The sequence below is a fragment of the Oncorhynchus mykiss genome, chromosome 9 (assembly GCF_013265735.2).
Source record: "Oncorhynchus mykiss isolate Arlee chromosome 9, USDA_OmykA_1.1, whole genome shotgun sequence".
Classification (NCBI taxonomy): domain Eukaryota; kingdom Metazoa; phylum Chordata; class Actinopteri; order Salmoniformes; family Salmonidae; genus Oncorhynchus; species Oncorhynchus mykiss.
In genome coordinates, this window is record NC_048573.1 from 50,534,973 (window position 1) to 50,558,383 (window position 23,411).

Here is a 23,411-nt window from a genome sequence, read left to right on the forward strand (position 1 = left end):
TTCTAGGTAATTTACAATTGAGCCAACATCTGAAGGGTTTAACATAAATGCATTCTCCGCGAACGTCTGTGAAATTACCTTTAAAAGGTTAATTGTCTGCAGCTCAGTGTGCAGAGCTGCAACACACCCATAGCTGTGGGAAGTATACAGTCGTGGCCAAAAGTTTTGAGAATGACACAATGTTGACACATGTTAATTTCCACAACGTTTGCTGCTTCAGTGTCTTTAGATATTTTTGTCAGATGTTACTATGGAATACTGAAGTATAATTACAAGCATTTCATATGTCTCAAAGGCTTTTATTGACAATTACATGAAGTTGATGCAGAGTGTCAATATTTGCAGTGTTGACCCTTCTTTTTCAAGAACTCTACAATCAGCCCTGGCATGCTGTCAATTAACTTCTGGGCCACATCCTGACTGATGGCACCCCATTCTTGCATAATCAATGCTTGGAGTTTGGCAGAATTTCTGACTTCCTTGACTTCAGCAATGTCATTTACAAAATAGCCTCCAACACTCTACTCAGCAAATTGGATGTAGTCTATCACAGTGCCATCCGTTTTGTCACCAAAGCCCCAAATACTACCCACCACTGCAACCTATATGCTATCGTTGGCTGGCCCTCGCTTCATATTTGTCGCCAAACCCACTGGCTCCAGGTCATCTATAAGTCTTTGCTAGGTAAAGCCCTGCTTTATCTCAGCTCACTGGTCACAATAGCAGCACCCACCTGTAGCACGCCCTCCAGCAGGTATATTTCACTGGTCATCCCCAAAGCCAACTCCTCCTTTGGCCGCCTTTCCTTCCAGTTCTCTGCTGCCAATGACTGGAACGAATTGCAAAAATCCCTAAAGCTGGAGACATATCTCCCACTAATTGTATGCATCAGCTGTCACAGCAGCTTACCGATCATTGCACCTGTACATAGCCCATCTGTAAATAGTACACCCAACTACCTCATCCCCATATTGTTATTTATACATTTATTTTGCTATTTTGCACCCCAGTATCCCTAAATGCACATCATCATCTGCACAACTATCACTCCAGTGTTAATGCTACATTGTAATTATTTAGCCACTATGGCCTATTTATTGCCTTACCTCCCTAATCTTACTACATTTGCACACACTGTACATCGATTTTTCTATCGTGTTATTGACTGTACATTTGTTTATCCCATGTGTAACTCTGTGTTGTTGTTTTTGTCGCCCTGCTTTGCTTTATCTTGGCCAGGTCACAGTTGTAAATGAGAACTTGTTCTCAAATGGCCTACCGTATTAAATATTTCTATTTTTTTAAAGTAGGGGTGCTGAGGTTGCTGCAGCATCCCCTGAAAAATCAGGAAATAAAAAAAACATATTCACAAACGTAGTGCACTGGGCCTTTACTGGTCCTGTATTAGCGAACAAATGTAGTGCATGCATCCCCCGCCAAACATCTTCCCATGGCTATGAACGCACCTTTGAATGACTCCTGGCCATAATCTATGTTCTGACTCCTGAATCAGTTTACCCTGCCTCAACTGTAAGGAGATAAATACTTACCTGTAAAATGGATGTCAATGTAAACAAATTGTAATCTCGTTCAATCATAATTTACCGTACAGACAATGTTGACCTTTCTCTTGCTTTCTGTGAGCCAGGGCTGACTAGCTTTTCTCTCTTTTCTCCGCCATCCTTTGTGTGCCCTACCCCCATTTTCTGCCCAGCATCAGCCCTGGGAGACAGCATGGACCAGCTGTCCCAGCGCAGCTCCAGTGATCACACCCAGTTCCTGTCCAGAGAAGACCTGGAACAAGAGGGCAGTCTGGACCTAGACCAGGATCAGGATTACCAGGAACAAGACCAGGAGTACCAGGATCAGGACGAGGAGACTGATGGTTTTGCCACGTCCGCCAAGACCATGGAGCTGAAGGTACAAGGCGAGGCAAGGGTGGCGGACCCTATATTCATAGTAGATGATGGCTCCGTTTTTCCTTGAGTCCTCTCCATCATAAAGGATCACTGGTGAAAGACAGGTGAAAGGATAAAGGATAATTTTCTGCCATTTTGTAAGTAATTACAGTGCCTTGCGAAAGTATTCGGCCCCCTTGAACTTTGCGACCTTTTGCCACATTTCAGGCTTCAAACATAAAGATATAAAACTGTATTTTTTTGTGAAGAATCAACAACAAGTGGGACACAATCATGAAGTGGAACGACATTTATTGGATATTTCAAACTTTTTTAACAAATCAAAAACTGAAAAATTGGGCGTGCAAAATTATTCAGCCCCCTTAAGTTAATACTTTGTAGCGCCACCTTTTGCTGCGATTACAGCTGTAAGTCGCTTGGGGTATGTCTCTATCAGTTTTGCACATCGAGAGACTGACATTTTTTCCCATTCCTCCTTGCAAAAAGCTCGAGCTCAGTGAGGTTGGATGGAGAGCATTTGTGAACAGCAGTTTTCAGTTCTTTCCACAGATTCTCAATTGGATTCAGGTCTGGACTTTGACTTGGCCATTCTAACACCTGAATATGTTTATTTTTGAACCATTCCATTGTAGATTTTGCTTTATGTTTTGGATCATTGTCTTGTTGGAAGACAAATCTCCGTCCCAGTCTCAGGTCTTTTGCAGACTCCATCAGGTTTTCTTCCAGAATGGTCCTGTATTTGGCTCCATCCATCTTCCCATCAATTTTAACCATCTTCCCTGTCCCTGCTGAAGAAAAGCAGGCCCAAACCATGATGCTGCCACCACCATGTTTGACAGTGGGGATGGTGTGTTCAGGGTGATTTTACGCCAAACATAACGTTTTGCATTGTTGCCAAAAAGTTCAATTTTGGTTTCATCTGACCAGAGCACCTTCTTCCACATGTTTGGTGTGTCTCCCAGGTGGCTTGTGGCAAACTTTAAACAACACTTTTTATGGATATCTTTAAGAAATGGCTTTCTTCTTGCCACTCTTCCATAAAGGCCAGATTTGTGCAATATACGACTGATTGTTGTCCTATGGACAGAGTCTCCCACCTCAGCTGTAGATCTCTGCAGTTCATCCAGAGTGATCATGGGCCTCTTGGCTTCATCTCTGATCAGTCTTCTCCTTGTATGAGCTGAAAGTTTAGAGGGACGGCCAGGTCTTGGTAGATTTGCAGTGGTCTGATACTCCTTCCATTTCAATATTATCGCTTGCACAGTGCTCCTTGGGATGTTTAAAGCGTGGGAAATCTTTTTGTATCCAAATCCAGCTTTAAACTTCTTCACAACAGTATCTCGGACCTGCCTGGTGTGTTCCTTGTTCTTCATGATGCTCTCTGCGCTTTTAACGGACCTCTGAGACTATCACAGTGCAGGTGCATTTATACGGAGACTTGATTACACACAGGTGGATTGTATTTATCATCATTAGTCATTTAGGTCAACATTGGATCATTCAGAGATCCTCACTGAACTTCTGGAGAGAGTTTGCTGCACTGAAAGTAAAGGGGCTGAATAATTTTGCACGCCCAATTTTTCCGTTTTTGATTTGTTAAAAAAGTTTGAAATATCCAATAAATGTCGTTCCACTTCATGATTGTGTCCCACTTGTTGTTGATTCTTCACAAAAAAATACAGTTTTATATCTTTATGTTTGAAGCCTGAAATGTGGCAAAAGGTCGCAAGGTTCAAGGGGGCCGAATACTTTCGCAAGGCACTGTATTTAGACAAATTCACGGTGTATTAAAGTAGTCAAACGTTTCGTACTATTTGGTCCCATATTCCTTGCACTCAATGACTACATCAAGCTCGTGACATCAAGCTCGTGACATCAAGCTCGTGACATCAAGCTCGTGACATCAAGCTCGTGACTCAACAAACTTGTTGGACGTATTTGCAGTTTGTTTTGGTTGTGTTTCAGATTATATTTTGCCCAATAGGAACTGAATGGGGAATAATATATTGTGTAACTTTGGAGTTACTTGTATTGTAAGTAAGAATAGAAGATGTTTCTGAACACTTCTTTGTTCATGTGGACGCTACCATGATAATGGATGAACCGTGAATGATTGAGAAAGTTAAAGAGGCACAAAGATCATATACCCCCCCAAAATGCTAACCTTCTGTTTTTGGTAATGGTGAGAGATTAGCATGTTTTGTTGTAGCCTCTGTAACCTTCTCACTCACTCATCATGATTCATTCATAACCCAAAGCACAACCAAAACAAACTGCAAATGTAGTTGTAGTCATTTCATGCTAGGAATATGCAACCAAATACTACACGTTTGACGTATTTTATACACTATACGTGAATTTGTCAAAATACTTAAGACTTCTTCAAATGGGGGGACTAGGTACATAGGCCGTGTCCAAATACCCTTGAGTTCTAAATGGTAGGCTTTTTGAGTATGCGAAAATAGTTTTATAGTTTATACGTTTTATAGAATGTGAAAATTCAGCATTTCATCTAGTATAAATTGCTGCACAAAGGAAGATAATTGTATTTTCATACCCACGTGACAACAGCTGATAATCATAATAGGGAACTCACTCTACAAAAATGAACAAATTGCGGGGAACAAGTGTGATTGCGCATTAGATGACATCTTCTCAGTATGGATGAGCAATAGGTTGATATTTATTGCTTACTGCTTACGTTTTTACTAAACAGTATGTTCTAAGTGGTATGCAGTACTATTAGTACATAGTATGTAGTTGAAGTAAGTAGAAGGCAAGACAGATTTCAGACACGGCCATTAGGTGCTTTCATTTCTAAATGGTAAAACAGATAATGAAAATACCCTCAAGTACTGTCGCCTCTTATGAAATTTTCAATCTCAAATGGAAAAGGCTTGAAGATAAAGCAGGGGTGGGCAAATGTTTTGGTTCAAGGACCACATCGGGATTTTGAAATTCAACGGGCCTCACACATTTTGTTATAACCGATTTGTTCGCCAACAACACGGGACGTAGTTTGCCCACCCCTGGTTTAGAGCCAATGTGGTTCACTGTCCAAATTCACATGACAGTGAGTGAAAGTCTATCTTTCTACCTAAAGTGGATGTATTGTTAGATCCCCCTTTTTATTATGGCTGAATTGGACGCCTCTTCTCCAGAGCTAAACAACCGAATCACATTCTGTGCATGTGTTACAGACGCTGTGAGATATGCGAGCAGAGACAGGATCGGAGACGTTATCGCCAGTGGTAGTGTTGTGCCCAAATGTTTTCTTCCAGGTAGAATAGCAGCCTTCATGAGAAATATTATAGTGTTGGTAACCATATGGATGTTACCGGGATATATTATATTCAGTGGGGAGAGCATGCAACACCAGGATACAATGTGTGGCAGTTTTGTTTATGCTTTAGTGAATTATTAGCCAATTTCACAAGTTGATTGCTTGGTTGTATTGATTTTTCCACATAAAATATATGGCATTAACATGTATCCAAAAATGATAAAAACTAAATGAATCCTGAACACTAACTCCCAATTTCACACACACACACACACACACACACACACACACACACACACACACACACACACACACACACACACACACACACACACACACACACACACACACACACACACACACACACACACACACACACACACACAGGAGGGGGAAGCAGCAATGGAGGGAGCAGCAGATGCATAAAACAAATATTAAAGTAGAGAATTGCGCACATGCTCAGAAGTTTCGATTGTTAAGCTGTTGGGAAGAGGCGTCCGATGTTTTTGGCCACACAGCCACTCCCTTTTATTATTTTAACTCTATTAATATGATTTAAAACAAAAGAACCTGGTAAAACAAGACCCTTGGTTAGTAAGTTAAATTCAGGTTTGTTGTGGTTATTTATAAAATGTACGCACCTAACTAGTTTTTCTAAATTATATGCATAAGATTCAGAGAAGAATGATTAATTTTACTCATATTCCTCCCCTTGTAGTTCCAGTTCCATCAATGTCTAAATATGTGCTTTTTGAAATATCAGAATGCCTAACCTGCAGCGCAGTGAGAAAATCCATCATGTGAGCCCCTGACTTACACTCATCCCTCTCTCCTGCATTCACTTTAGTCTAATCCATATTCCCTCTGTCCTCGGCTCCTCTTCTCTTCCCTCCCTTTTGCTCCTCTGCGTGGAACTCATGCCCTTCTCTGTGCTCTGTTTCCTTAATCTCCTCTTCAAATCTAACATGCTGTCTTTCCCCCTCGCCCTGTTGCACCCTTCACTCTCCTAAAATTCCTTTTCTCCTCTTCCTGCTGTGGCTTCCTGCGCCCCACTGAACAACCGCTTCTCTCTTCCCACCTTCTCGCTTGCAGGGTGAGGAGGCAGGCTCGCCAGTAGACTCAAAGCTTGAGGTACTTCGTTTGTGATGACTAGTGTCTGTCTGTATGTCTGTTTGTCTGTTTGTTCTGGGTTTTTGTGTTATTTCTTTATTCAGCCTGTTCCGACTTGTAGCTAGGTTATTACTCCAAGTGTTATTCCACATGGACAGTACATTCATGACTTTCTTAGATCCCTTGGCTTTGTGCACAGCCTAAATCACATCACTTGACTGGATCACCGTCGTAGTAGTCTAGGGTAGGCTAATGGCATTATGAAGTCTGGGTACTATCAAGGTATTTAGACTGTGTTTGGTCAGTGTTTGTAATATGTCTACATAGGGAATTCATTTCAGTGCATCTGAGTGTCCAGCTGTGTTCAACAATGGGTCCATTACCATTTTCATGTGTATATTGTCATTAGAAGGATTAGCTGAGCTTGAACACAACTACTGTATGTTTGATTTACATTCATCTCCATAATACAAAAGGAAACACCATTTAAAACCTTCACTTTGTACTATCAATGACAACATCTAGGTCCTTGAATGCTGATCTTTCATACTTTGCCATTGAAATGTTTGGAGTGAGAAATAGCACGAGACTCTGAGTCCTTCCTCCGAATATCTCAGTTACCGCATTTATGTAATTCACCAGTGTTCATCTCAGTGTACATCTGTCTCCAAATACTAGATGTTTCCATCGCCGAACGAACTCACTGTCTCAGTGAGATGCTTGGATGCTACCAACACAACCTCTGTGTGGGTGTGTGTGTGTGCGTGTGTGTGCCTGCCTTCTTGACTCACCTACGGTACTCTGCCTCTTTGTCTCTGCACGTGCCCCACCCCCACCCCACCTCTTCCTCTGTGCCTATGCTCCATTCACCCCGTCCCCCTCCCCCAGTCGGACCAGGATCTGGCCACCCCACGCCCCCAACAGGAGGTACTGCTTCTCCTTGCTCTGTGCCTGTGCTCTCTCTCTGTGACCCCTCACCAGGTGTGCTGTCATGTGCTGTGCTGTGTAGCTCATCTTGACGGTGTCGATCAGTAAGGGCAGCAATATATGTTGTTCAGTACAGCTTCAGTCCACCCCTCAGTTTGTTTGCGTTTATTAAGGACAACTTTATTGTAAAAGTTCAGTTGTAGGTTTGGACATTGTTAACATAGACAAAGCCAGTAGCATTTTTGTTCTATTGCCTTTATAGCCACAGTCTCTATTAAGCTACATTATAATAATACAGTATTGCAATAAAGTGACTTGACATCCAGTGTCATGACACGGTCATAACCATATCATAATATGTCATAACAGCTGACATAACTTGGCATAACCTGTCAAAATATGCTCATTACACTGTCATGACCCATATATTTACATCTGTTGTGACATTCAGTTCCAGTCAAAAGTTTGGACACACCTACTCATTCAATGGTTTTCTTTATTTTTACTATTTTCTACATTGTAGAATAATAGTGAAGACATCAAAACTATGAAATTACACATATGGAATCATGTAGTAACCAAAAAAGTGTTAAACAAATTTTTAAAAAATCAAAGTAACCACCCTTTGCCTTGATGACAGCTTTGCACACTCTTGGCATTCTCTCAACCAGCTTCATGAGGAATGATTTTCCAACAGTCTTAAAGGAGTTCCCACATATGCTGAGCACTTGTTGGCTGCTTTTCTTTCACTCTGCAGTCCAACTCATCCAAAACCATTTCAATTGGGTTAAGGTCGGGTGATTGTGGATGCCTGGTCATCTGAAGTGACTCCATCATGCTCCTTCTTAGTCAAATAGCCTTTACACAGCCTGGAGGTGTGTTTTAGGTCATTGTCCTGTTGAAAAATAAATGATAATCCCACTAAGCGCAAACCAGATATGATGGCGTATCGCTGCAGAATGCTGTGGTAGCCATGCTGGTTAAGTGTGCCCTGAATTCTAAATAAATCACTGACCGTGTCACCAGCAAAGCACCATCACACCTCCTCCTCCATGCTTCACGGTGGGAACCACACATGCGGAGATCATTTGTTCACCTACTCTGCGTCTCACAAAGACACCACGGTTGGAACGAAAAATACAAAATTTAGACTCTTTAGACCAAAGGACAGATTTCCACTGGTCCAATGTCCATTGCATGTGTTTCTTGGCCCAAGAAAGTGTCTTCTTCTTAATAATTAACAGCGAGTAGCAGCAGCGTACAAAAGGGAAGGGGGGTCAATGTAAATTGTCCGGTGGCGATTTTATTTATTGTTCAGTAGTTTTATGGCTTGGGGGTAGAAGCTGTTGAGGAGCCTTTTAGTCCTAGACTTGCAGTTCAACTACATGTTAGTTTAGGTAATTTGTACATGTATGTAGGTGTAAAGTGACTATGCATAGATAATAAATGCAAATAGTCCGGGCAGCCATTTGATTAATTGTCCAGCAGTCTTATGGCTTCGGGGTAGAAGCTGTTAAGGAGCCTTTTGGACCTAGACTTGGTGCTCCGGTACCGCTTGCCGTGCGGTAGCAGAGAGAACAGTCTATGACTTAGGTGAATGGAGTCTTTGACAACAAAAAAAAGTACCCTCTGTGGCGCCTTCCGGTCGGATGCCAAGCAGTTGCCATACCAGGCGGTGCTGCTCTAGAACTTTTTGAGGATCTGGGGAGCCATGCCAAATCTTTTCAGTCTCCTGACGGGGAAAAGGTGCCCTCTTCACAACTGTCTTGGTGTGTTTGGACCATGATAGTTTGTTGATGATGTGGACACCAAGGAACTTCAAACTCTTGACCCGCTCCACTATAGCCCTGTTGTTATTAATGGGGGTCTGTTTGGCCCTCCTTTTCCTCTAGTCAAATATCATCTTCTTTGTCTTGCTCACATTGACGGAGAGGTTGTTGTTCTGGAACACTACCAAGTTTCTGACCTCCCTATAGGCTGTCTCATCATTGTCGGTGATCAGGCCTACCACAGCAAACTTAACGATGGTGTTGGAGTCGTGCTTGGCCACACAGTTGTGGGTGAACAGGGAGTATAGGAGGGGACTAAGCACGCCCCCCTGAGGGTCCCCATTGTTGAGGATCAGCGTGGCAGATGTGTTGTTGCCTACCCTTACCACCTGGGGATGGCCTGTCAGGAAGTCCAGGATCCAGTTGCAGAAGGAGGTGTTTAGTCCCAGGGTCCTTAGCTTAGTGATGAGCTTTGTGGGCATTATGGTGTTGACCGCTGAGCTGTACTCAATGAACAGCACCCTCACATAGGTGTGCCTTTTGTTAAGGTGGGGAAGGGCATTGTGGAGTGAGATTGAGATTTTGCGTAATCTGTGGGTCTGTTGGGACAGTATGCGAATTGGAGTGTGTTTGACATCAATGTGTGCTCAATTACAATGATAATTGAATATGGTAAATATAATCAAAATATATATACTACATTAACATTCTGTTGACACTTAGGCTATGGTGTAATGGAATGTTTTGCCTTGTGTGGTAGGTTTTGTGGGTTTTGACACTCTTACAGTATGTAGACGTCATAACCAGCCATAATGAAAAATAGCCACCGTGGTAGGTGTAGGTGTCAGAACCAGCCATAAAATAACGCAGTATATGTCACAACAAATATAAATGTGTCATGACAGTGTTATGACCATATTATGTCAGCTGTTATGACATATTATGACATAGTTATGACCATGTCATAACTTATTATGATGCTGGGTGTCAAGTAAAGTGTTACCCAATAAAGTATTGCAAGCCTTGAAGGAAAACATAAAAATGTCATTAACATGATGTCATCGTGATTGAAAGGTATTAATCAGATAAAATTACCACTGAGGATGACATAACATCAGTTGATTTTAAAATCTTTCATAGTGTGTGATTTGGTCATCTGGAAAATTCAAGATATCGCTTGTCAGAAATGTGTAATTCCAAGGCAGATAAATAACGATGTACTCATTACTCAAGAGGAGTGTAATGGGGTCCATGTCTATACTCTTCATCCATGCATAGGAGCGTTAGTCTCATTATTTAGCCCATATCAGAAACAGATTGGATATTTGTTGTAACATCCATGTTCTGAGCTCCGAGCAGAATTGAAATGGAGGTGGAATTTGAGATGAAGAATTGCAAACACATAATTGACCATTAACACGGCCCTTTTCATTCAAATGTCCATGTCTGGTTCAATCCCTGAGATGTCTGAAATGGAAGTAGGAAGAATACTAACTCCAGTCTGTGACCTATCTCCCTCTCTCTATCTAGCAGCAGTTCCTGGACAAGCCCGAGGATGTCCTGCAGAAGCACCAGGCCAGCATCAACGAACTAAAGAGAGCTCTCAGGGAGCCCAACAGCAAGCTGTCACAGAGGGAGAAACGCTTGTCCACAGCCACGCCCCCTGGAGGCACCCCAGAGAGGAAACAGGTAAGAGGGAGGGGGGGGGGGGCGATGTTACTTTCCAAAGCTTTAATTTGGAATCTTACTGTATACTCATTTTCACCAGCCCAGCAAACATGACCCCATTGGCCCCCTGTGGGTATTCTGTTGGCAATGTTGGCACGGTCTAGCCCACACCAAGCCAACACCAGCCCCTCACGGGCTAGCCCAGCTCAGCCTAGCCAACACCAAGCCAGCTACTTCATTATGTAGATTCTGCGCTCATTAGAATATTTGGGGCCGTGGATTGCAGTTATTTTTGTGCAACTGTTACTGAGAGGGCTGTTCTAGTTTGTTCTGTTGTTCAAGTGTTCTGTTGTGTGATGCCCCCAAAATATTTATCTTGATGAAGTCTTGATGAAGTCTTTAACCTGTTAGATGTAATGGCAAAATTTTGATTCAAATAGACATACCCAAAAGTCATTATTTATCATGAGAGGGACGTAAACAATAACTAGTAATGCTTATACTGCCAGAAAGATGAAAATCTCACCAGTGACATACTGAGCCAGAGAAAATAAATGGTATATGTAGCTCTGAAGGTCGTACTGCCTCAGTCACTGACCAGAATAACACATACGCCTATTTTTCTCTAAACCCAACACAGACACATCTATAAAACACATTCAGTACTGGCCAAAAATCCACGTAAGATTTCGGGGAGTTTATCAAAGAAGTTGATTTAATTAAGTACATGTAAAATTAAACAGTTTCTATTGTAAAAAGAATATATGGATGATAGGATTTGTTGTCTTTCTGAAACAATAAATAAATACATTGAAGGCTAGAAAATGTGTTAAGTTGCATTAAATACATCATGAATAAATACATCTCCATTAAATAATAGATAAAACTGGTAAATTGGCATAAGGTCAGCAATACACATAGGGCCAATACTATAAGCTCATATTGGGGCCCAATAAGGGCAGCCGATCCAAAGGGTGGGCTTATTTCAGGCGAAGTGAGGGCTGCCCTTGGGGCCACCTGCCTCAAATGCTGACCACATCGCTCGCGTCCGGAGTGCGAGCGTTGCAAAATATATTTAAACATACATGTTATGAAATTATTGCACCCACACTGCTTGCATGTGCCAATGAGCGTCTGCGTTGCCAAGAGCTAAAAGCTATTTGTGACACTGAACGCTGTGCAAGTCCTGCTTCTCCCATCTCGTCATTGGTTTATAGAAGCAGATACCCACGTGCCATCTCCTCATTGGTTATACCCACGTAGGGGGATTGAAAGATGAACTGAAAAAAAAGAATAATAATAACAAAGTTTATATCCTAGGACAAATTAGCTAGCAACAGCAAACTAGCTAAATAGGGCAAATTTAGCTAGCAACTGCAAGCTAGCTAGCTAAATTGCCATAAATGTTTAATGCTTTAATGCTCTTCTTTTTTTCTTTTTTTTTACCTGTCCCCAAATTAATATAATTGGTTAAAGAGTTTGTTTTGATATTTTAACCTACGTGTGATTATCACGTTTGGTGTGGGGGGACAAAGTCAATTTGCACACGATGGTGCACGAGCGTAGCCGGTTTGGGTACAGTGTTAGGGCCAACCTGGAGCCGACGAGCAAAGGTGCTTGGCCCAAATGTGGGCAGCCTACATTGAGCCAATATTTTAGGCTGCATTGGGCCCACATCATGCCAATGTTGGCATGTTTGCTGGGAGGGTTTCACTTACCACTTAATTGGAAGGACAGGCACCCTCATACTCCGTTTGTCCCCCTCCACTGTCCATGACTAAAGTAGTTGGTTTCCTTTGCAAAATGCTGATAAAAAAGCTACAGGAAACACGGCTCTCTAATAGATAGGTGGAAAAATATTGCAAAAACTCCAACCTGTATAAAAATAGTCTTCCACCATATATAGCTTTCACTCATCCAGTCCTTTCAAATGACATACTACCTTAAGTCCATGGGGTGATATGGTGTAACAAACTCCATAGTAATGCATCAGAATGGATACATGCAGCTTAATGAATCTGTGTTTTTACCAATATATAGGCCTCTGTGGATTCCATATTGAGTGAAAAGCAAGATGGTGCTCACGGAAGCTCAAAAGAAGAACATAATCAGTCCTCTCCCTATACACTTGCCTTAGCTTTTGATCCCAAGGACACATGTATTGGTATGGTGTCTGAGGATGTGCAAGTTGGAAAAGCAACCGAGATGAAGCCTATAACTTCACCTCAGGAATCTGGAAAAACTAAAGTAGGTGGCACTGGATCGAGATCCCAAAGACAAGAAACAGTTTCGACTGCAACTGGGCATAAGGATATGCACTCCGTGGATGATGCAACCTTTGGAAGTAATACGTATTCATATGACACCTTTTTCTCAAGGAACAGTGTTCAAGAGAATGGATTTGATTCACCTCCAGTGGATAATCTCTATTCCAAAGAGAGGATTGAAATGAAAAGCAAACAGTTGAAACAGGGTCTGTATCAGTATGAATCGTTCCCAGAGAGAAAAAACAATATCAATGACCAGGTCGCTGTGGAATCTGTAAATAACAGCAACCAAGGGGGAAGTGAGTCTGAAAGAAAGAGGGAGATGAGAGAACCTGAAGCTCTGGAAACAAAAGAACCAAAGCCCGAGAGAGGAAACTATTCCAACAAAACTGGGAGTGCATCACACTCCAAAGTCACCCGAATAGTTCCTCTCAAGCCACAGAGATCAAAGAAGTCTTTGAATAAAGGGGGGAACAAAGGGGTCATCAATCCACAAACGCAAACCCAAGCTGAAGGAGGCGTGTCCAGAAGAGTAGATGACACTCGGGTGATGCAATCAACAGAGGAACCCTCTGAAACCAGGAAGAGAATAGGTTTGCCTCCAGCATGTCCTGATGCAAATGACAGCAAGCAAGGGATGACAACCACCAACCAGCACACAGAGGTCACAAAGCATTGGCTACCAGAGAATGAGCTACAAGGGACTGGTGAACACAAGGATCAGAGGGACATTATTGGATCGAGTTTCTGGACTGACGGTGGAAGACTAATCCATGAAGGTCATCCCGAGGCTTACCCAGATTTTACAGACACCTTTTCCTTTGGCTCAAAGGCTTTGGCCTCCCATGCAGCTCCCCCTTCAACCCTTCCTCTGAAAACCCAGTGGTCCAGGGAGACAAGAGTTCGCAACAGGCAGAATGTCACCAACGACTCTAGCAACGGCCATTACAGGAACTCTAGCCAGGAAGCAACCAAGAGGCAACAAGTGGTAACGTCGTCTGCCTAACCTGCCTGTCTATCACTGGAAACTAAAGCATTGCATGTGCTTAAGTCGATCACAAACTTGTTTTTATCCGCTTGAATATACACATGTAGAACTCATGCGGCTGTATATGAAAAAGCAGGTCAAAGCCTGTGGCCCTTCACATCTAATCATTGGCCAAAGGCATTTTGAGACTTAACACGTTCATGGCCCGGGAGCTCCTGGCTCTCGTTTCCCTCTGCAAAGCTTAACATCTGCTTGTCCATTTAAAAATCCGGTGGGCCTTTAAGCAATGTTTCCATTGCTTAAGCTTCTGGCGTCTGTTCTTCACCGCGTTAACACATAGTCTCTCCTTCCAACATCATCCTCTTACCTCCCTGACTAAAGGTAGTTGCTGTTGCAAGGAGTCAAAGGCTTTCGCACCATCCCCTTCCTTTGAAGCCACTAATGTTTGATAAGGTTCTTGTTTGCAAACAGTGCGATTTGGACATTTGGCCAAAATGTTCAACATTGGCATCTCTGCAGCAATAGCCAATACATAGCCAATACGACATTTATTATGAGATGTTATGCACTAATTCTTGGCTGCAGCGCTGCCAGCCACATTGTTCAGGGCTGAGGTACTTGTACACTGTATACAAATACCTGATTCCTGGAAGGTATTGTTATCTAACCTCAACAGTGCATGGCATTACCATCGCACTTACAGTAATTTGATTTTGTGATAATGTTGACTTTAAAGACATCCTATGTGCATGTGCGAAACTTGTGTGAACAATTACCTCAAGTTATTAGAGCTAGAACAAATGTAGGCTTACTATTCATATATGAACTGTAAGCTTACAGTTAGCATAGGTCTACTTTCAATGGGATAAGCATGACATTATGAAGCCTACTCAGCCTTGGCATGTGCAAAACATCTTGGCTAGAACAATGTCTTCAACAAAAGGATGGTGGAAACAGCTATTATGTGTGATGATGTCAACATATGTTGCTCATAACTTGTCACACAGTTGGTTTCACCATCACTCCATTGTTTGGAAATATTTTTTGCCAGCGTTGTGCTGAAGTAAAGAGTAAACCCCAAGGTGATGTCACTGTATTCATTGACAATGCAGACCCTTGAATTCTCTCTGGGAATGTTCTTGTTCTATGACAGTCAGAAGGATGATGCCAATATTCATGTGTGTACAGTTCATGGCTGTTCTTTTCAGTTTGTTTAGGTTAATTAAAATTGGCTTTGCAATCGTTCAAACCTAATTTTTCTTCTACAGGAGACCCCTCCTACACCTGCCATTCATGAGGAGCCTTTTGACGAAGCCATGGTGAGTCAGTTTTATTCAATGTGCGAAAAACTTTTAAGCATGTTCAACTCCTTCAAAGCTAAAATATGAGCCTGTTCATTTTACCTAAAAGTCTCATGTTTGAATGCTTATTTGATATTTCTATTTTTACCTTTTAAGTATATATTTTTTTGCACAGGCGAAAAAAGCTTTATGTCAAGTCCCTTGTATTGAGCCGACAATGTTTTTTTCATTCTCTTGTCCTTCTTCCTCAATCTAACCTGCAGAGGGAGCCGTGGGAGAGGCGGTTGGGCTCAGTGTCAGAGGACGACCAAGACCACGAGACCCTGTACCTGAAGGAAACCCACCTGGGCATTGAGCGCAAGTGCTCCAGCATCACGGTCAGCTCTACGTCCAGCCTGGAGGCCGAGGTGGACTTCACTGTCCTCATGGACCTCCATACGGGCATGGAGGAGTTCTCCAGGGGCATGATGGAGCTGGGCGAGAGGCCCATGTCACCTGACGTGGGCCTCAGCCTGAGTATCGACCTGCAGGGAACCCTGCCACCTCTCGTCTCGGCTCCTCTCACCGGGGCTAGCAGCAGCCCTCCTACCAAGCAGCTACACACCGAAGACGTCCGACATCATGAGGTAAAGTACACAAGCAAATGGACAGTTTGGGTCCAGGTAGGTCTTTGAAGTGATAGTTCACTAAAGGTTTACATTTATAGGATCATATTTTGTTCTTAGAATAAGTAACGAGTCTACAGGTCAAATCAGCTGAAGTAAGCCTTAGTAGACAAATCGCTACATCATTAACAGTAATTAACTAAGTTTAACATTGACAACGTAATGTGAGTACCATTACAGCTCATTAATGTCTTCTTGAAGTTTATGCTGGATTTCACTGATCTTTCATATGACTAAATGATGGGAAAGCGCTGGCCCATATGCCTTCAGTAAATGTAAAGACGCTTCCTCTAAAATATTTTACATACAGATGGCTTGTAAAGAGTGCTGAATCTCAAATAAAATTTGAGCAATGGAAGTTAATATTCTGTATTTTTCCCCAAAGCCTGTTGTGCCCAGAAAACCAAAGAGGTCAGTTCCCATCGACAGAGACCAGTCACAGAAAGATACCACTTACTCATCCCCCATGACAGCACTGAGCAGAGAGGCTAGTGATGTCGTCGCCTCCCATGCACTGAGGAAGACTGAGGTCAAGATCGACAGAGACCAGTCACAAAAAGAGGCCACTTACGTGTCCCCCATGACAGCGCTGAGCAGGGAGGCTAGTGATGTCGTCGCCTCCCATGCACTAAGGAAGACTGAGGTCAAGATCGACAGAGACATGTCACAGAAAGAGACCACTTACGTGTCCCCCATGACAGCACTGAGCAGAGAGGCTAGTGATGTCGTCGCCTCCCATGCACTAAGGAAGACTGAGGTCAAGATCGACAGAGACCTGTCACAGAAAGAGACCACTTACGTGTCCCCCATGACAGCACTGAGCAGAGAGGCTAGTGATGTCGTCGCCTCCCATGCACTGAGGAAGACTGAGGTCAAGGTCGACAGAGACCAGACAGTCAGAGAGACCACTTACGTGTCCCCCATGACAGCTCTGAGCAGAGAGGCTAGTTGCGTTGTCGCCAGCCACGCATTGAGGAAGACCGATGTCAAGGTCGAGACACAGCCCAATGGGTCAGAGGTCACTACAACCATCGTGGAGTTTACAGATCAGGTAGACAAGCATTTTTGATGGAGATCTGGTATAGTTGATCAGGTAGTGGCCATTGCTCGTTAGGTATAAAGATAGAGAAAAGGTAAATAGATGCTACAGTAGAACCTCAAATATACAGACCTCAGATTTATGGACTGACCAGTCAACCAACTAGGCAATATCAAACTTGGACATTATAATTGCAAACAACAAACTTCTGTAGGCTACAGACAAATGCAAATGTTGCTTTCATGTGATAAAAACACATCAGCCATTTATAGTATCTGACTAAATTGTAGAAAATGCATGTTAATATGCCATTAGTCTTCTCTATCAAGGTTTTATGTTTTTTTAAAGTAATTTCAAAGTTAACAACATTTCAGTATTCGGTACGACCCCAAATCTCGGTCCTACCGTCATGGTAACACTCTCAGAAGAAAGTTCTGAGCCTGTAATCGAACCCACAAATGCTGATTTTCCAGATACTCAACTAGTCTAAAGAATGCCAGATGTATTGCTTCTTTAACCAGAACAACATTTTTCAGCTGTGTTAACATAACTGCAAAAGGGTTTTCTAATGATCAATTAGCCTTTTAAAATGATAAACTTGGATTAGCTAAGATAACGTGCCATTGGAACACAGGAGTAATGGTTGCTGATAATGGGCCTCTGTACGCCTATGTAGATATTCCATTAAAATGTGCTGTTTCCAGCTACAATAGTCATTTACAACATTAGCGATGTCTACACTGTGTTTCTGATCAATTTGATGTTATTTTAATGGACAAAAAAAATGATTTTCTTTCAAGAACAAGGACATTTCTAAGTGACCCCAAACTTTTGAACGGTAGTGTGTATATATAATGCCTAATAAGTTCATTTATAATGCCTTAACATCATAATAGCTCATAAGTAGTTACAGCATCCTTATAATACATTCCTATAATGATTTGAAAGCACAGAGAGTATAATGCATTATATCTCGACTGATCGTAAAATGGTCTGTCTGACATATTTGAAAGTCTGACATTCAAACCATGAGCGGGCATCACATCGGGTTTTCTGTCTTTTTCAGGATCATGGTGTGACTGTAAGCAGTATAGGCGAGACTTCTTATTCAACAACAGAAGGTGTTTCCCCTGTGAGTACATTATTACCTGACCTGTCCAATTTTAACTCCAGCACACAGATTGTAAACCTACTTCTCCCTCTGTGTTTGAATGAGATTGTTAGAATTAGATGTGTTAGAGTGAATCAAATCATTTGAATGTGTATGCCTGACTGTGCATCTATGTATAAGTATGTTTGCATTGTTCAGTTTAATATGTATATACAGTGCATTCGGAAAGTATTCAGACCCCTTGACTTTTTCCACATTTTGTTACATTACAGCCTTATTCTAAAATTGATTAAATAGTTTTCCCCCCTCATCAATCTACACACAATCCCCATAATAACAAAGCAAAAACAGATTGATACATTTGTGCAGATGTATAAAATAAAAATGAAATATCACATTTACATAAGTATTCAGACCCTTTACTCAGTACTTTGTTGAAGCACATTTGGTATCGATTACAGCCTTGAGTCTTCCTCTGTATGACGCTACAAGCTTGGCACACCTGTATTTGGCGAGTTTCTCCCATTCTTCTCTGCAGATTCTCTCAAGCTCTGTCAGGTTGGATGGGGAGCATCGTTGCACAGCTATTTTCAGGTCTCTCCAGAGAAGATTGATGGGGTTCAAGTCCGGGCTCTGGCTGGGCCACTCAAGGACATTCAGAGACCTGTCCCAAATCCCTCCTGCATTGTCTTGGCTGTGAGCTTAAGGTCGTCATCCTGTTGGAAGGTGAACTTTTGCCCCAGTCTGAGGTACTGAGCACTCGGGAGCAGATTTTCATCTAGGATCTCTCTGTACTTTGCTCCGTTCATCTTTCCCTTTATCCTGACAAGTCTCCCAGTTCCTACCGCTGAAAAACATCCCCACAGAATGATGCTGCCACAACTATGCTCCACCGTAGGGATGGTGCCAGGTTTCCTCCAGACGTGATGCTTGGCATTCAGCCCAAAAAGTTACATCTTGGTTTAATCAGACCAGAGAATCTTGTTTCTCATGGTGTGAGAGTTCTTTAGGTGCCTTCTTTCAAACTTTTAATGGGCTGTCATGTGCCTTTAAACTGAGGAGTGGCTTTCATCTGTCCACTCTACTATAAAGGCCTGATTGGTAGAGTGCTGCAGAGATGGTTGTCTTTCTGGAAGGTTCTCACATTTCCACAGAGGAACTCTGGAGCTCTATCAGAGTGACCACTGGGTTCTTGGTCACCTCCCTGACCAAGGCCCTTCTCCCCTGATTGCTCAGTTTGTCTGGGCGGCCAGCTATAGGAAGAGTCTTGGTGGTCCAAACGTCTTCCATTTAAGAATGAAGGAGGCCACTGTGTTCTTGGGGACCTTCAGTGCTGCAGACATTTTTTGGTACCCTTCCCCAGGTTTGTGCATCAACACAATCCTGTTTCGGAGCTCTCTAGAGAATTCCTTCGACCTCATGTCTTGGTTTTTGCTCTGACATGCACTGTCAACTGTGGGACCTTGATTTGGAAAGGCACACACCTGTCTATATAATGTCCAATCTTTTGAATTTACCAATAGAGTTGTAGAAACATCTCAAGGATGATCAATGGAAACAGGATGCACCTGAGCTCAATTTGAGTCTCATAGCAAAGGGTCTGAATACTTATGTAAATATGGTATTTCTGTTTTTGCAAACCTTTCTAAAAAAACATTATATTAAAAACCAAAAGTCATTATGGGGTATTGTGTGTAGAATGATAAGGAAAATGTTGTATTTTATCAATTTTAGAATAAGGTTGTAACATAACAAAATGTGGAAAAACTTAAGGGGTCTGAATACTTTCCGAATGCACCATATGTATTTAATTTATATCATGTATAGGTGTGTCTGTTTGTGTGTATCTGCATGCGTGTGTCCATTAGACCTGGGTTTCAAATATCTCAATTACTTTCACATACATTCAATGTAAGTATTAAGCTAGTGGTGGAATGAATATTTGAATTTGAATTTATTTGGAACTACACTAGGAAGTACACTAAGTACTTGAAAAACTGAAATACAACGATTTAAATACACTCCCATCAATTTAACCCAGGTATTTGAAATACATGTAAGTATTTGAAAATCCTGTCAAACACAATTTGGCAGACTATTATTATTATAATTATTATAACAACCATTCAAATACTCAAATAAAATAACAAATATTTTTAAATACCAGGTTCTCAAATTCACATGTATTTGAACTGACTGTGTCCATGTATGATCATGATGTCATTAATGCTTTTTTCCCCCCCATGTGTCCTGACATCCTGACAGGTGCACATGTGTACGTTGGGAAGAGAGGCCTCTGGATCTCCAATACTTGTTACTGAGAATGTTACCTCTGCAACCACGCATGTCACCAAGGTATCAACAATTGTCAAAATGGTCTGACGTATTCAGTACCTTCAGTATTATTAGTTTCCATTGATCTTATAATGTTTGCCAAATTGCACACATCTTTTCTCTAGCTGTAGAAGTATAAGCAACAGCAAAGGTGTGTTCAATTTGGCAAATGTTCCAAAGAAATGTGTTGTGTGTTCCAGACGGTGAAAGGGGGCTATTCAGAGACCAGAATTGAGAAGAGGATCATAATCACAGGAGATGATGATGTTGACCAGGAGCAGGTGAGCAGACTGCAGCTTAAGGACAACATGACCTCTGTAACGCAGTAACCTATAAGCCATAGATACAGCAGGGGATGTGTCGTCTTAAAAGTGCTCATAGAGTATTCATTACTTGACATACACCAGACTCTACATAGTAAGCAGTTGACATTCATGTCATATAATTTGTTCCTTCACAGGCCCTCGCTATTGCGATACAGGAAGCCAAGCAACAGCATCCGGACATGTTGGTCACCAAGGCAGTAGTTGTCAAGGAAACAGAATCGTCCACTGAGAATCCACATGGGACATCTTAGGTACAGGGGTCTTCAAAACATTAAACAATGACAGGTTTCTATTGTGAATTGAATCTCCATAACCTCTCTGCATGAAAGGTTGGTAGTTCCTTTCATCTGGTGTCATAGTTTAAACCAGGGATGGGCAACTGGCGGCCACCCCATTTGAAGGCCCTCGGATCATTTCGCGGGGGGTAGGGAACTCAGTCGGGGTCTCAACTGTTACTGTTGCAAGGTAGAATACTAGAATACACAAGGTGCAATTTCGAAATGTGGTTGTTGTGCATCAACAGTTTTCATCTTGTTATGTCAGTCACTGACCATCACTCAATTAGCCCATGTCAGCTAACATGTTTTAGATTGGTAAGTTAGTCTAGCGGCCAGCTCTCTGGGGGGGGGGGGGGGGGGGGGGCAACTGCGGCCCCTCATTATGAGTTCAGATTTTGTGTGGCACCATCCCCATCAAAGTTGCCCATCCCTGTTTTAAACAATGAATTGTCTCATCTCTCCTATAGTCCTGATTCCTGGGACATGAGCGCCCCCCTCAGGAGCAGACCTGTTGGTGCCTGAGCTACCTGAGACAACCACACTGCTGTGACCACTGCTAGTGGGGCTCCGACACACACAGCCACACACGTTTCAATCCCTCACCCTTACTACTCTTGCCCACTGGGCCAACCCATATACTTCCCTGTTGTCTACCATAGTAACAGGACTCCTTTAAATCCAACCCTTTATTTATGAATCTTTGCTCTGGCGGTGATATGGTGAAATATAGCCTCTTAGAATCTGAGAGTGAAATACTTACATACTCGTCTCTAGCATGTTGGCTCAGCATTCCCGAACAGTCACATTACAAGTCAAAATGTTGAAAACACTTCAACTCACTTTACCTGTTGTCCAATTATTATTTTTCCTATGTCGGAGGTAATCTGATACAACATATCCATAGGGGAACGTTATCAACCCGACCTTCAGTACGCTGGTCTGTATATTTCTGGTTTGTATTTTCAATACTGACTCAATTTGCACGAGACAAACACTTAAACAATTTGTCTGAACCTAACCACAGACCGAACGGCAAACACTTTCAGCTGATTACGAGGAAACGTGCTTCGGTTGACAACGTTTGGTTACATTCGGCTATTGTTTACATATTGTGCATCACATGAAATGCATCACATGATTTAAAATACTAAATTACAAGCCGACATAGCCAAATACCTACCGGCGCCCCAGAAAGTTGGGCTAATAGTACTTTCCTGTGGCCATTTTATCTCCACTTCCAACCGCCAAAAAGACAACTGGTAAAGTATGTTTAAATATAATTTTATTCAACATTCTGTCTGGTAGAGACTATTGCGTCTTTTTTACAGCGACTTCTTTCAGACTGATAGCCATGGAGTAACCATGGTAACAGCCTGATATTTAGACAAGGTGAAATACAGACATGGATGGCTAGATATGGAAATGTCATAAATGATGGCAGTCTTGGTACTAAGAAATAACAGGTTGAATGACAAAATAATGCCAGAATTCCTTGTTTCACTGCTGGAAAGTTTCAGTCTACACCTAGTACACTTGTCTGCACTGGTCTCAACACTCAAGCCAAACAACTGGGTTTTGACTAGATAGGTTAGGAAATTAATGTAGCAGGTTAGGAGAATTAGGCTGTTAGGCTAAGGGTTAGGGTTAGCTAAAATCCACATAATAAAACTTGTCCACAGGCTCGAATTTCTGGAACATAGAGCCTGGCAACAGTGTGGGACTGTGAAGGGGTGTAGATTTACTGAGTGACATGATAATCAATTCAAATTCTGAGCAAATCACACGACTATGAGATGTGGTTCCAAATCGAGGGAGAAAAGTATTTGTTATGGTGCACCATGGAAATAACTCCCCATAACCCAGGTAGTAGGAACATATCGACGTTCATGCTAACAGCTAGCCATAGCTTTGTTACACACAAACACAAAAACAATACTGGCCCCCGAATGCAGCACACTTACGGGGAGGTTCTAAGGGTTGCACTAAATGGTGATGGACTGAGAGATCAGCCAATTAAAACCAGTGGTTGTTTCTCCGCTCCTGCCATAGGCTTCCAGTCAAGTCCTTTTCTGAGGTGCTCGGAAACCAGACGGTTCGACAGAGAGAGAGCCAGCTGGTGGGCGAGATTAATTTGATATAAGCTGTATCCTATCTAGACCACCAAACTGTTCTCAGCTTGCCTCTGCATAGTATCCTCTAAGGAAATTAAATGGGAAGGTTTTTGCCTGAATGTCAAGTGGATCCAAATCTTAGGAGCTGTTGTCTCTTTGATGTGCTCATTCCATCATATCACTTTAGAGTCTCACTGCCGTCACAACCCACACCAATGCCACACTTGAAGTGCAGGACATTTTTATTACAGGGGTACTTAGTATGAGATAATCTGGCAGACTATAGGACTACAATGTGGTCCAAAGTCCTACTAA

The 23,411-nt window shown here is 42.2% G+C and overlaps 1 protein-coding gene across 4 annotated transcripts in view; it reads left to right on the forward strand.

The window, feature by feature from the left end:
- The window catches only part of si:dkey-178k16.1 (band 4.1-like protein 1), a 111,946-nt gene extending 89,421 nt beyond the window's left edge, over nucleotides 1-22,525 (forward strand). Inside the window, exons 12-22 of one of the 4 annotated variants that reach the window (XR_005053279.1) lie at nucleotides 1,715-1,920; nucleotides 6,295-6,333; nucleotides 10,539-10,697; nucleotides 15,200-15,250; nucleotides 15,496-15,858; nucleotides 16,283-16,948; nucleotides 18,003-18,068; nucleotides 20,313-20,402; nucleotides 20,582-20,662; nucleotides 20,842-21,249; nucleotides 21,283-21,324. Coding sequence is in view for 3 of the 4 variants with exons in the window: in XM_036988244.1 (XP_036844139.1) it covers nucleotides 1,715-1,920; nucleotides 6,295-6,333; nucleotides 10,539-10,697; nucleotides 15,200-15,250; nucleotides 15,496-15,858; nucleotides 16,283-16,948; nucleotides 18,003-18,068; nucleotides 20,313-20,402; nucleotides 20,582-20,662; nucleotides 20,842-20,958 (1,838 nt within the window). In the remaining variant the exon portion in view is untranslated. Of the gene's footprint in view, nucleotides 1-1,714; nucleotides 1,921-6,294; nucleotides 6,334-10,538; nucleotides 10,698-15,199; nucleotides 15,251-15,495; nucleotides 15,859-16,282; nucleotides 16,949-18,002; nucleotides 18,069-20,312; nucleotides 20,403-20,581; nucleotides 20,663-20,841; nucleotides 21,250-21,282; nucleotides 21,325-21,452 lie in introns of those variants that run through there. The other 3 variants (XM_036988244.1, XM_036988245.1, XM_036988246.1) reach the window with 3 other exon arrangements.
- Nucleotides 22,526-23,411: the final 886 nt, after the last annotated feature.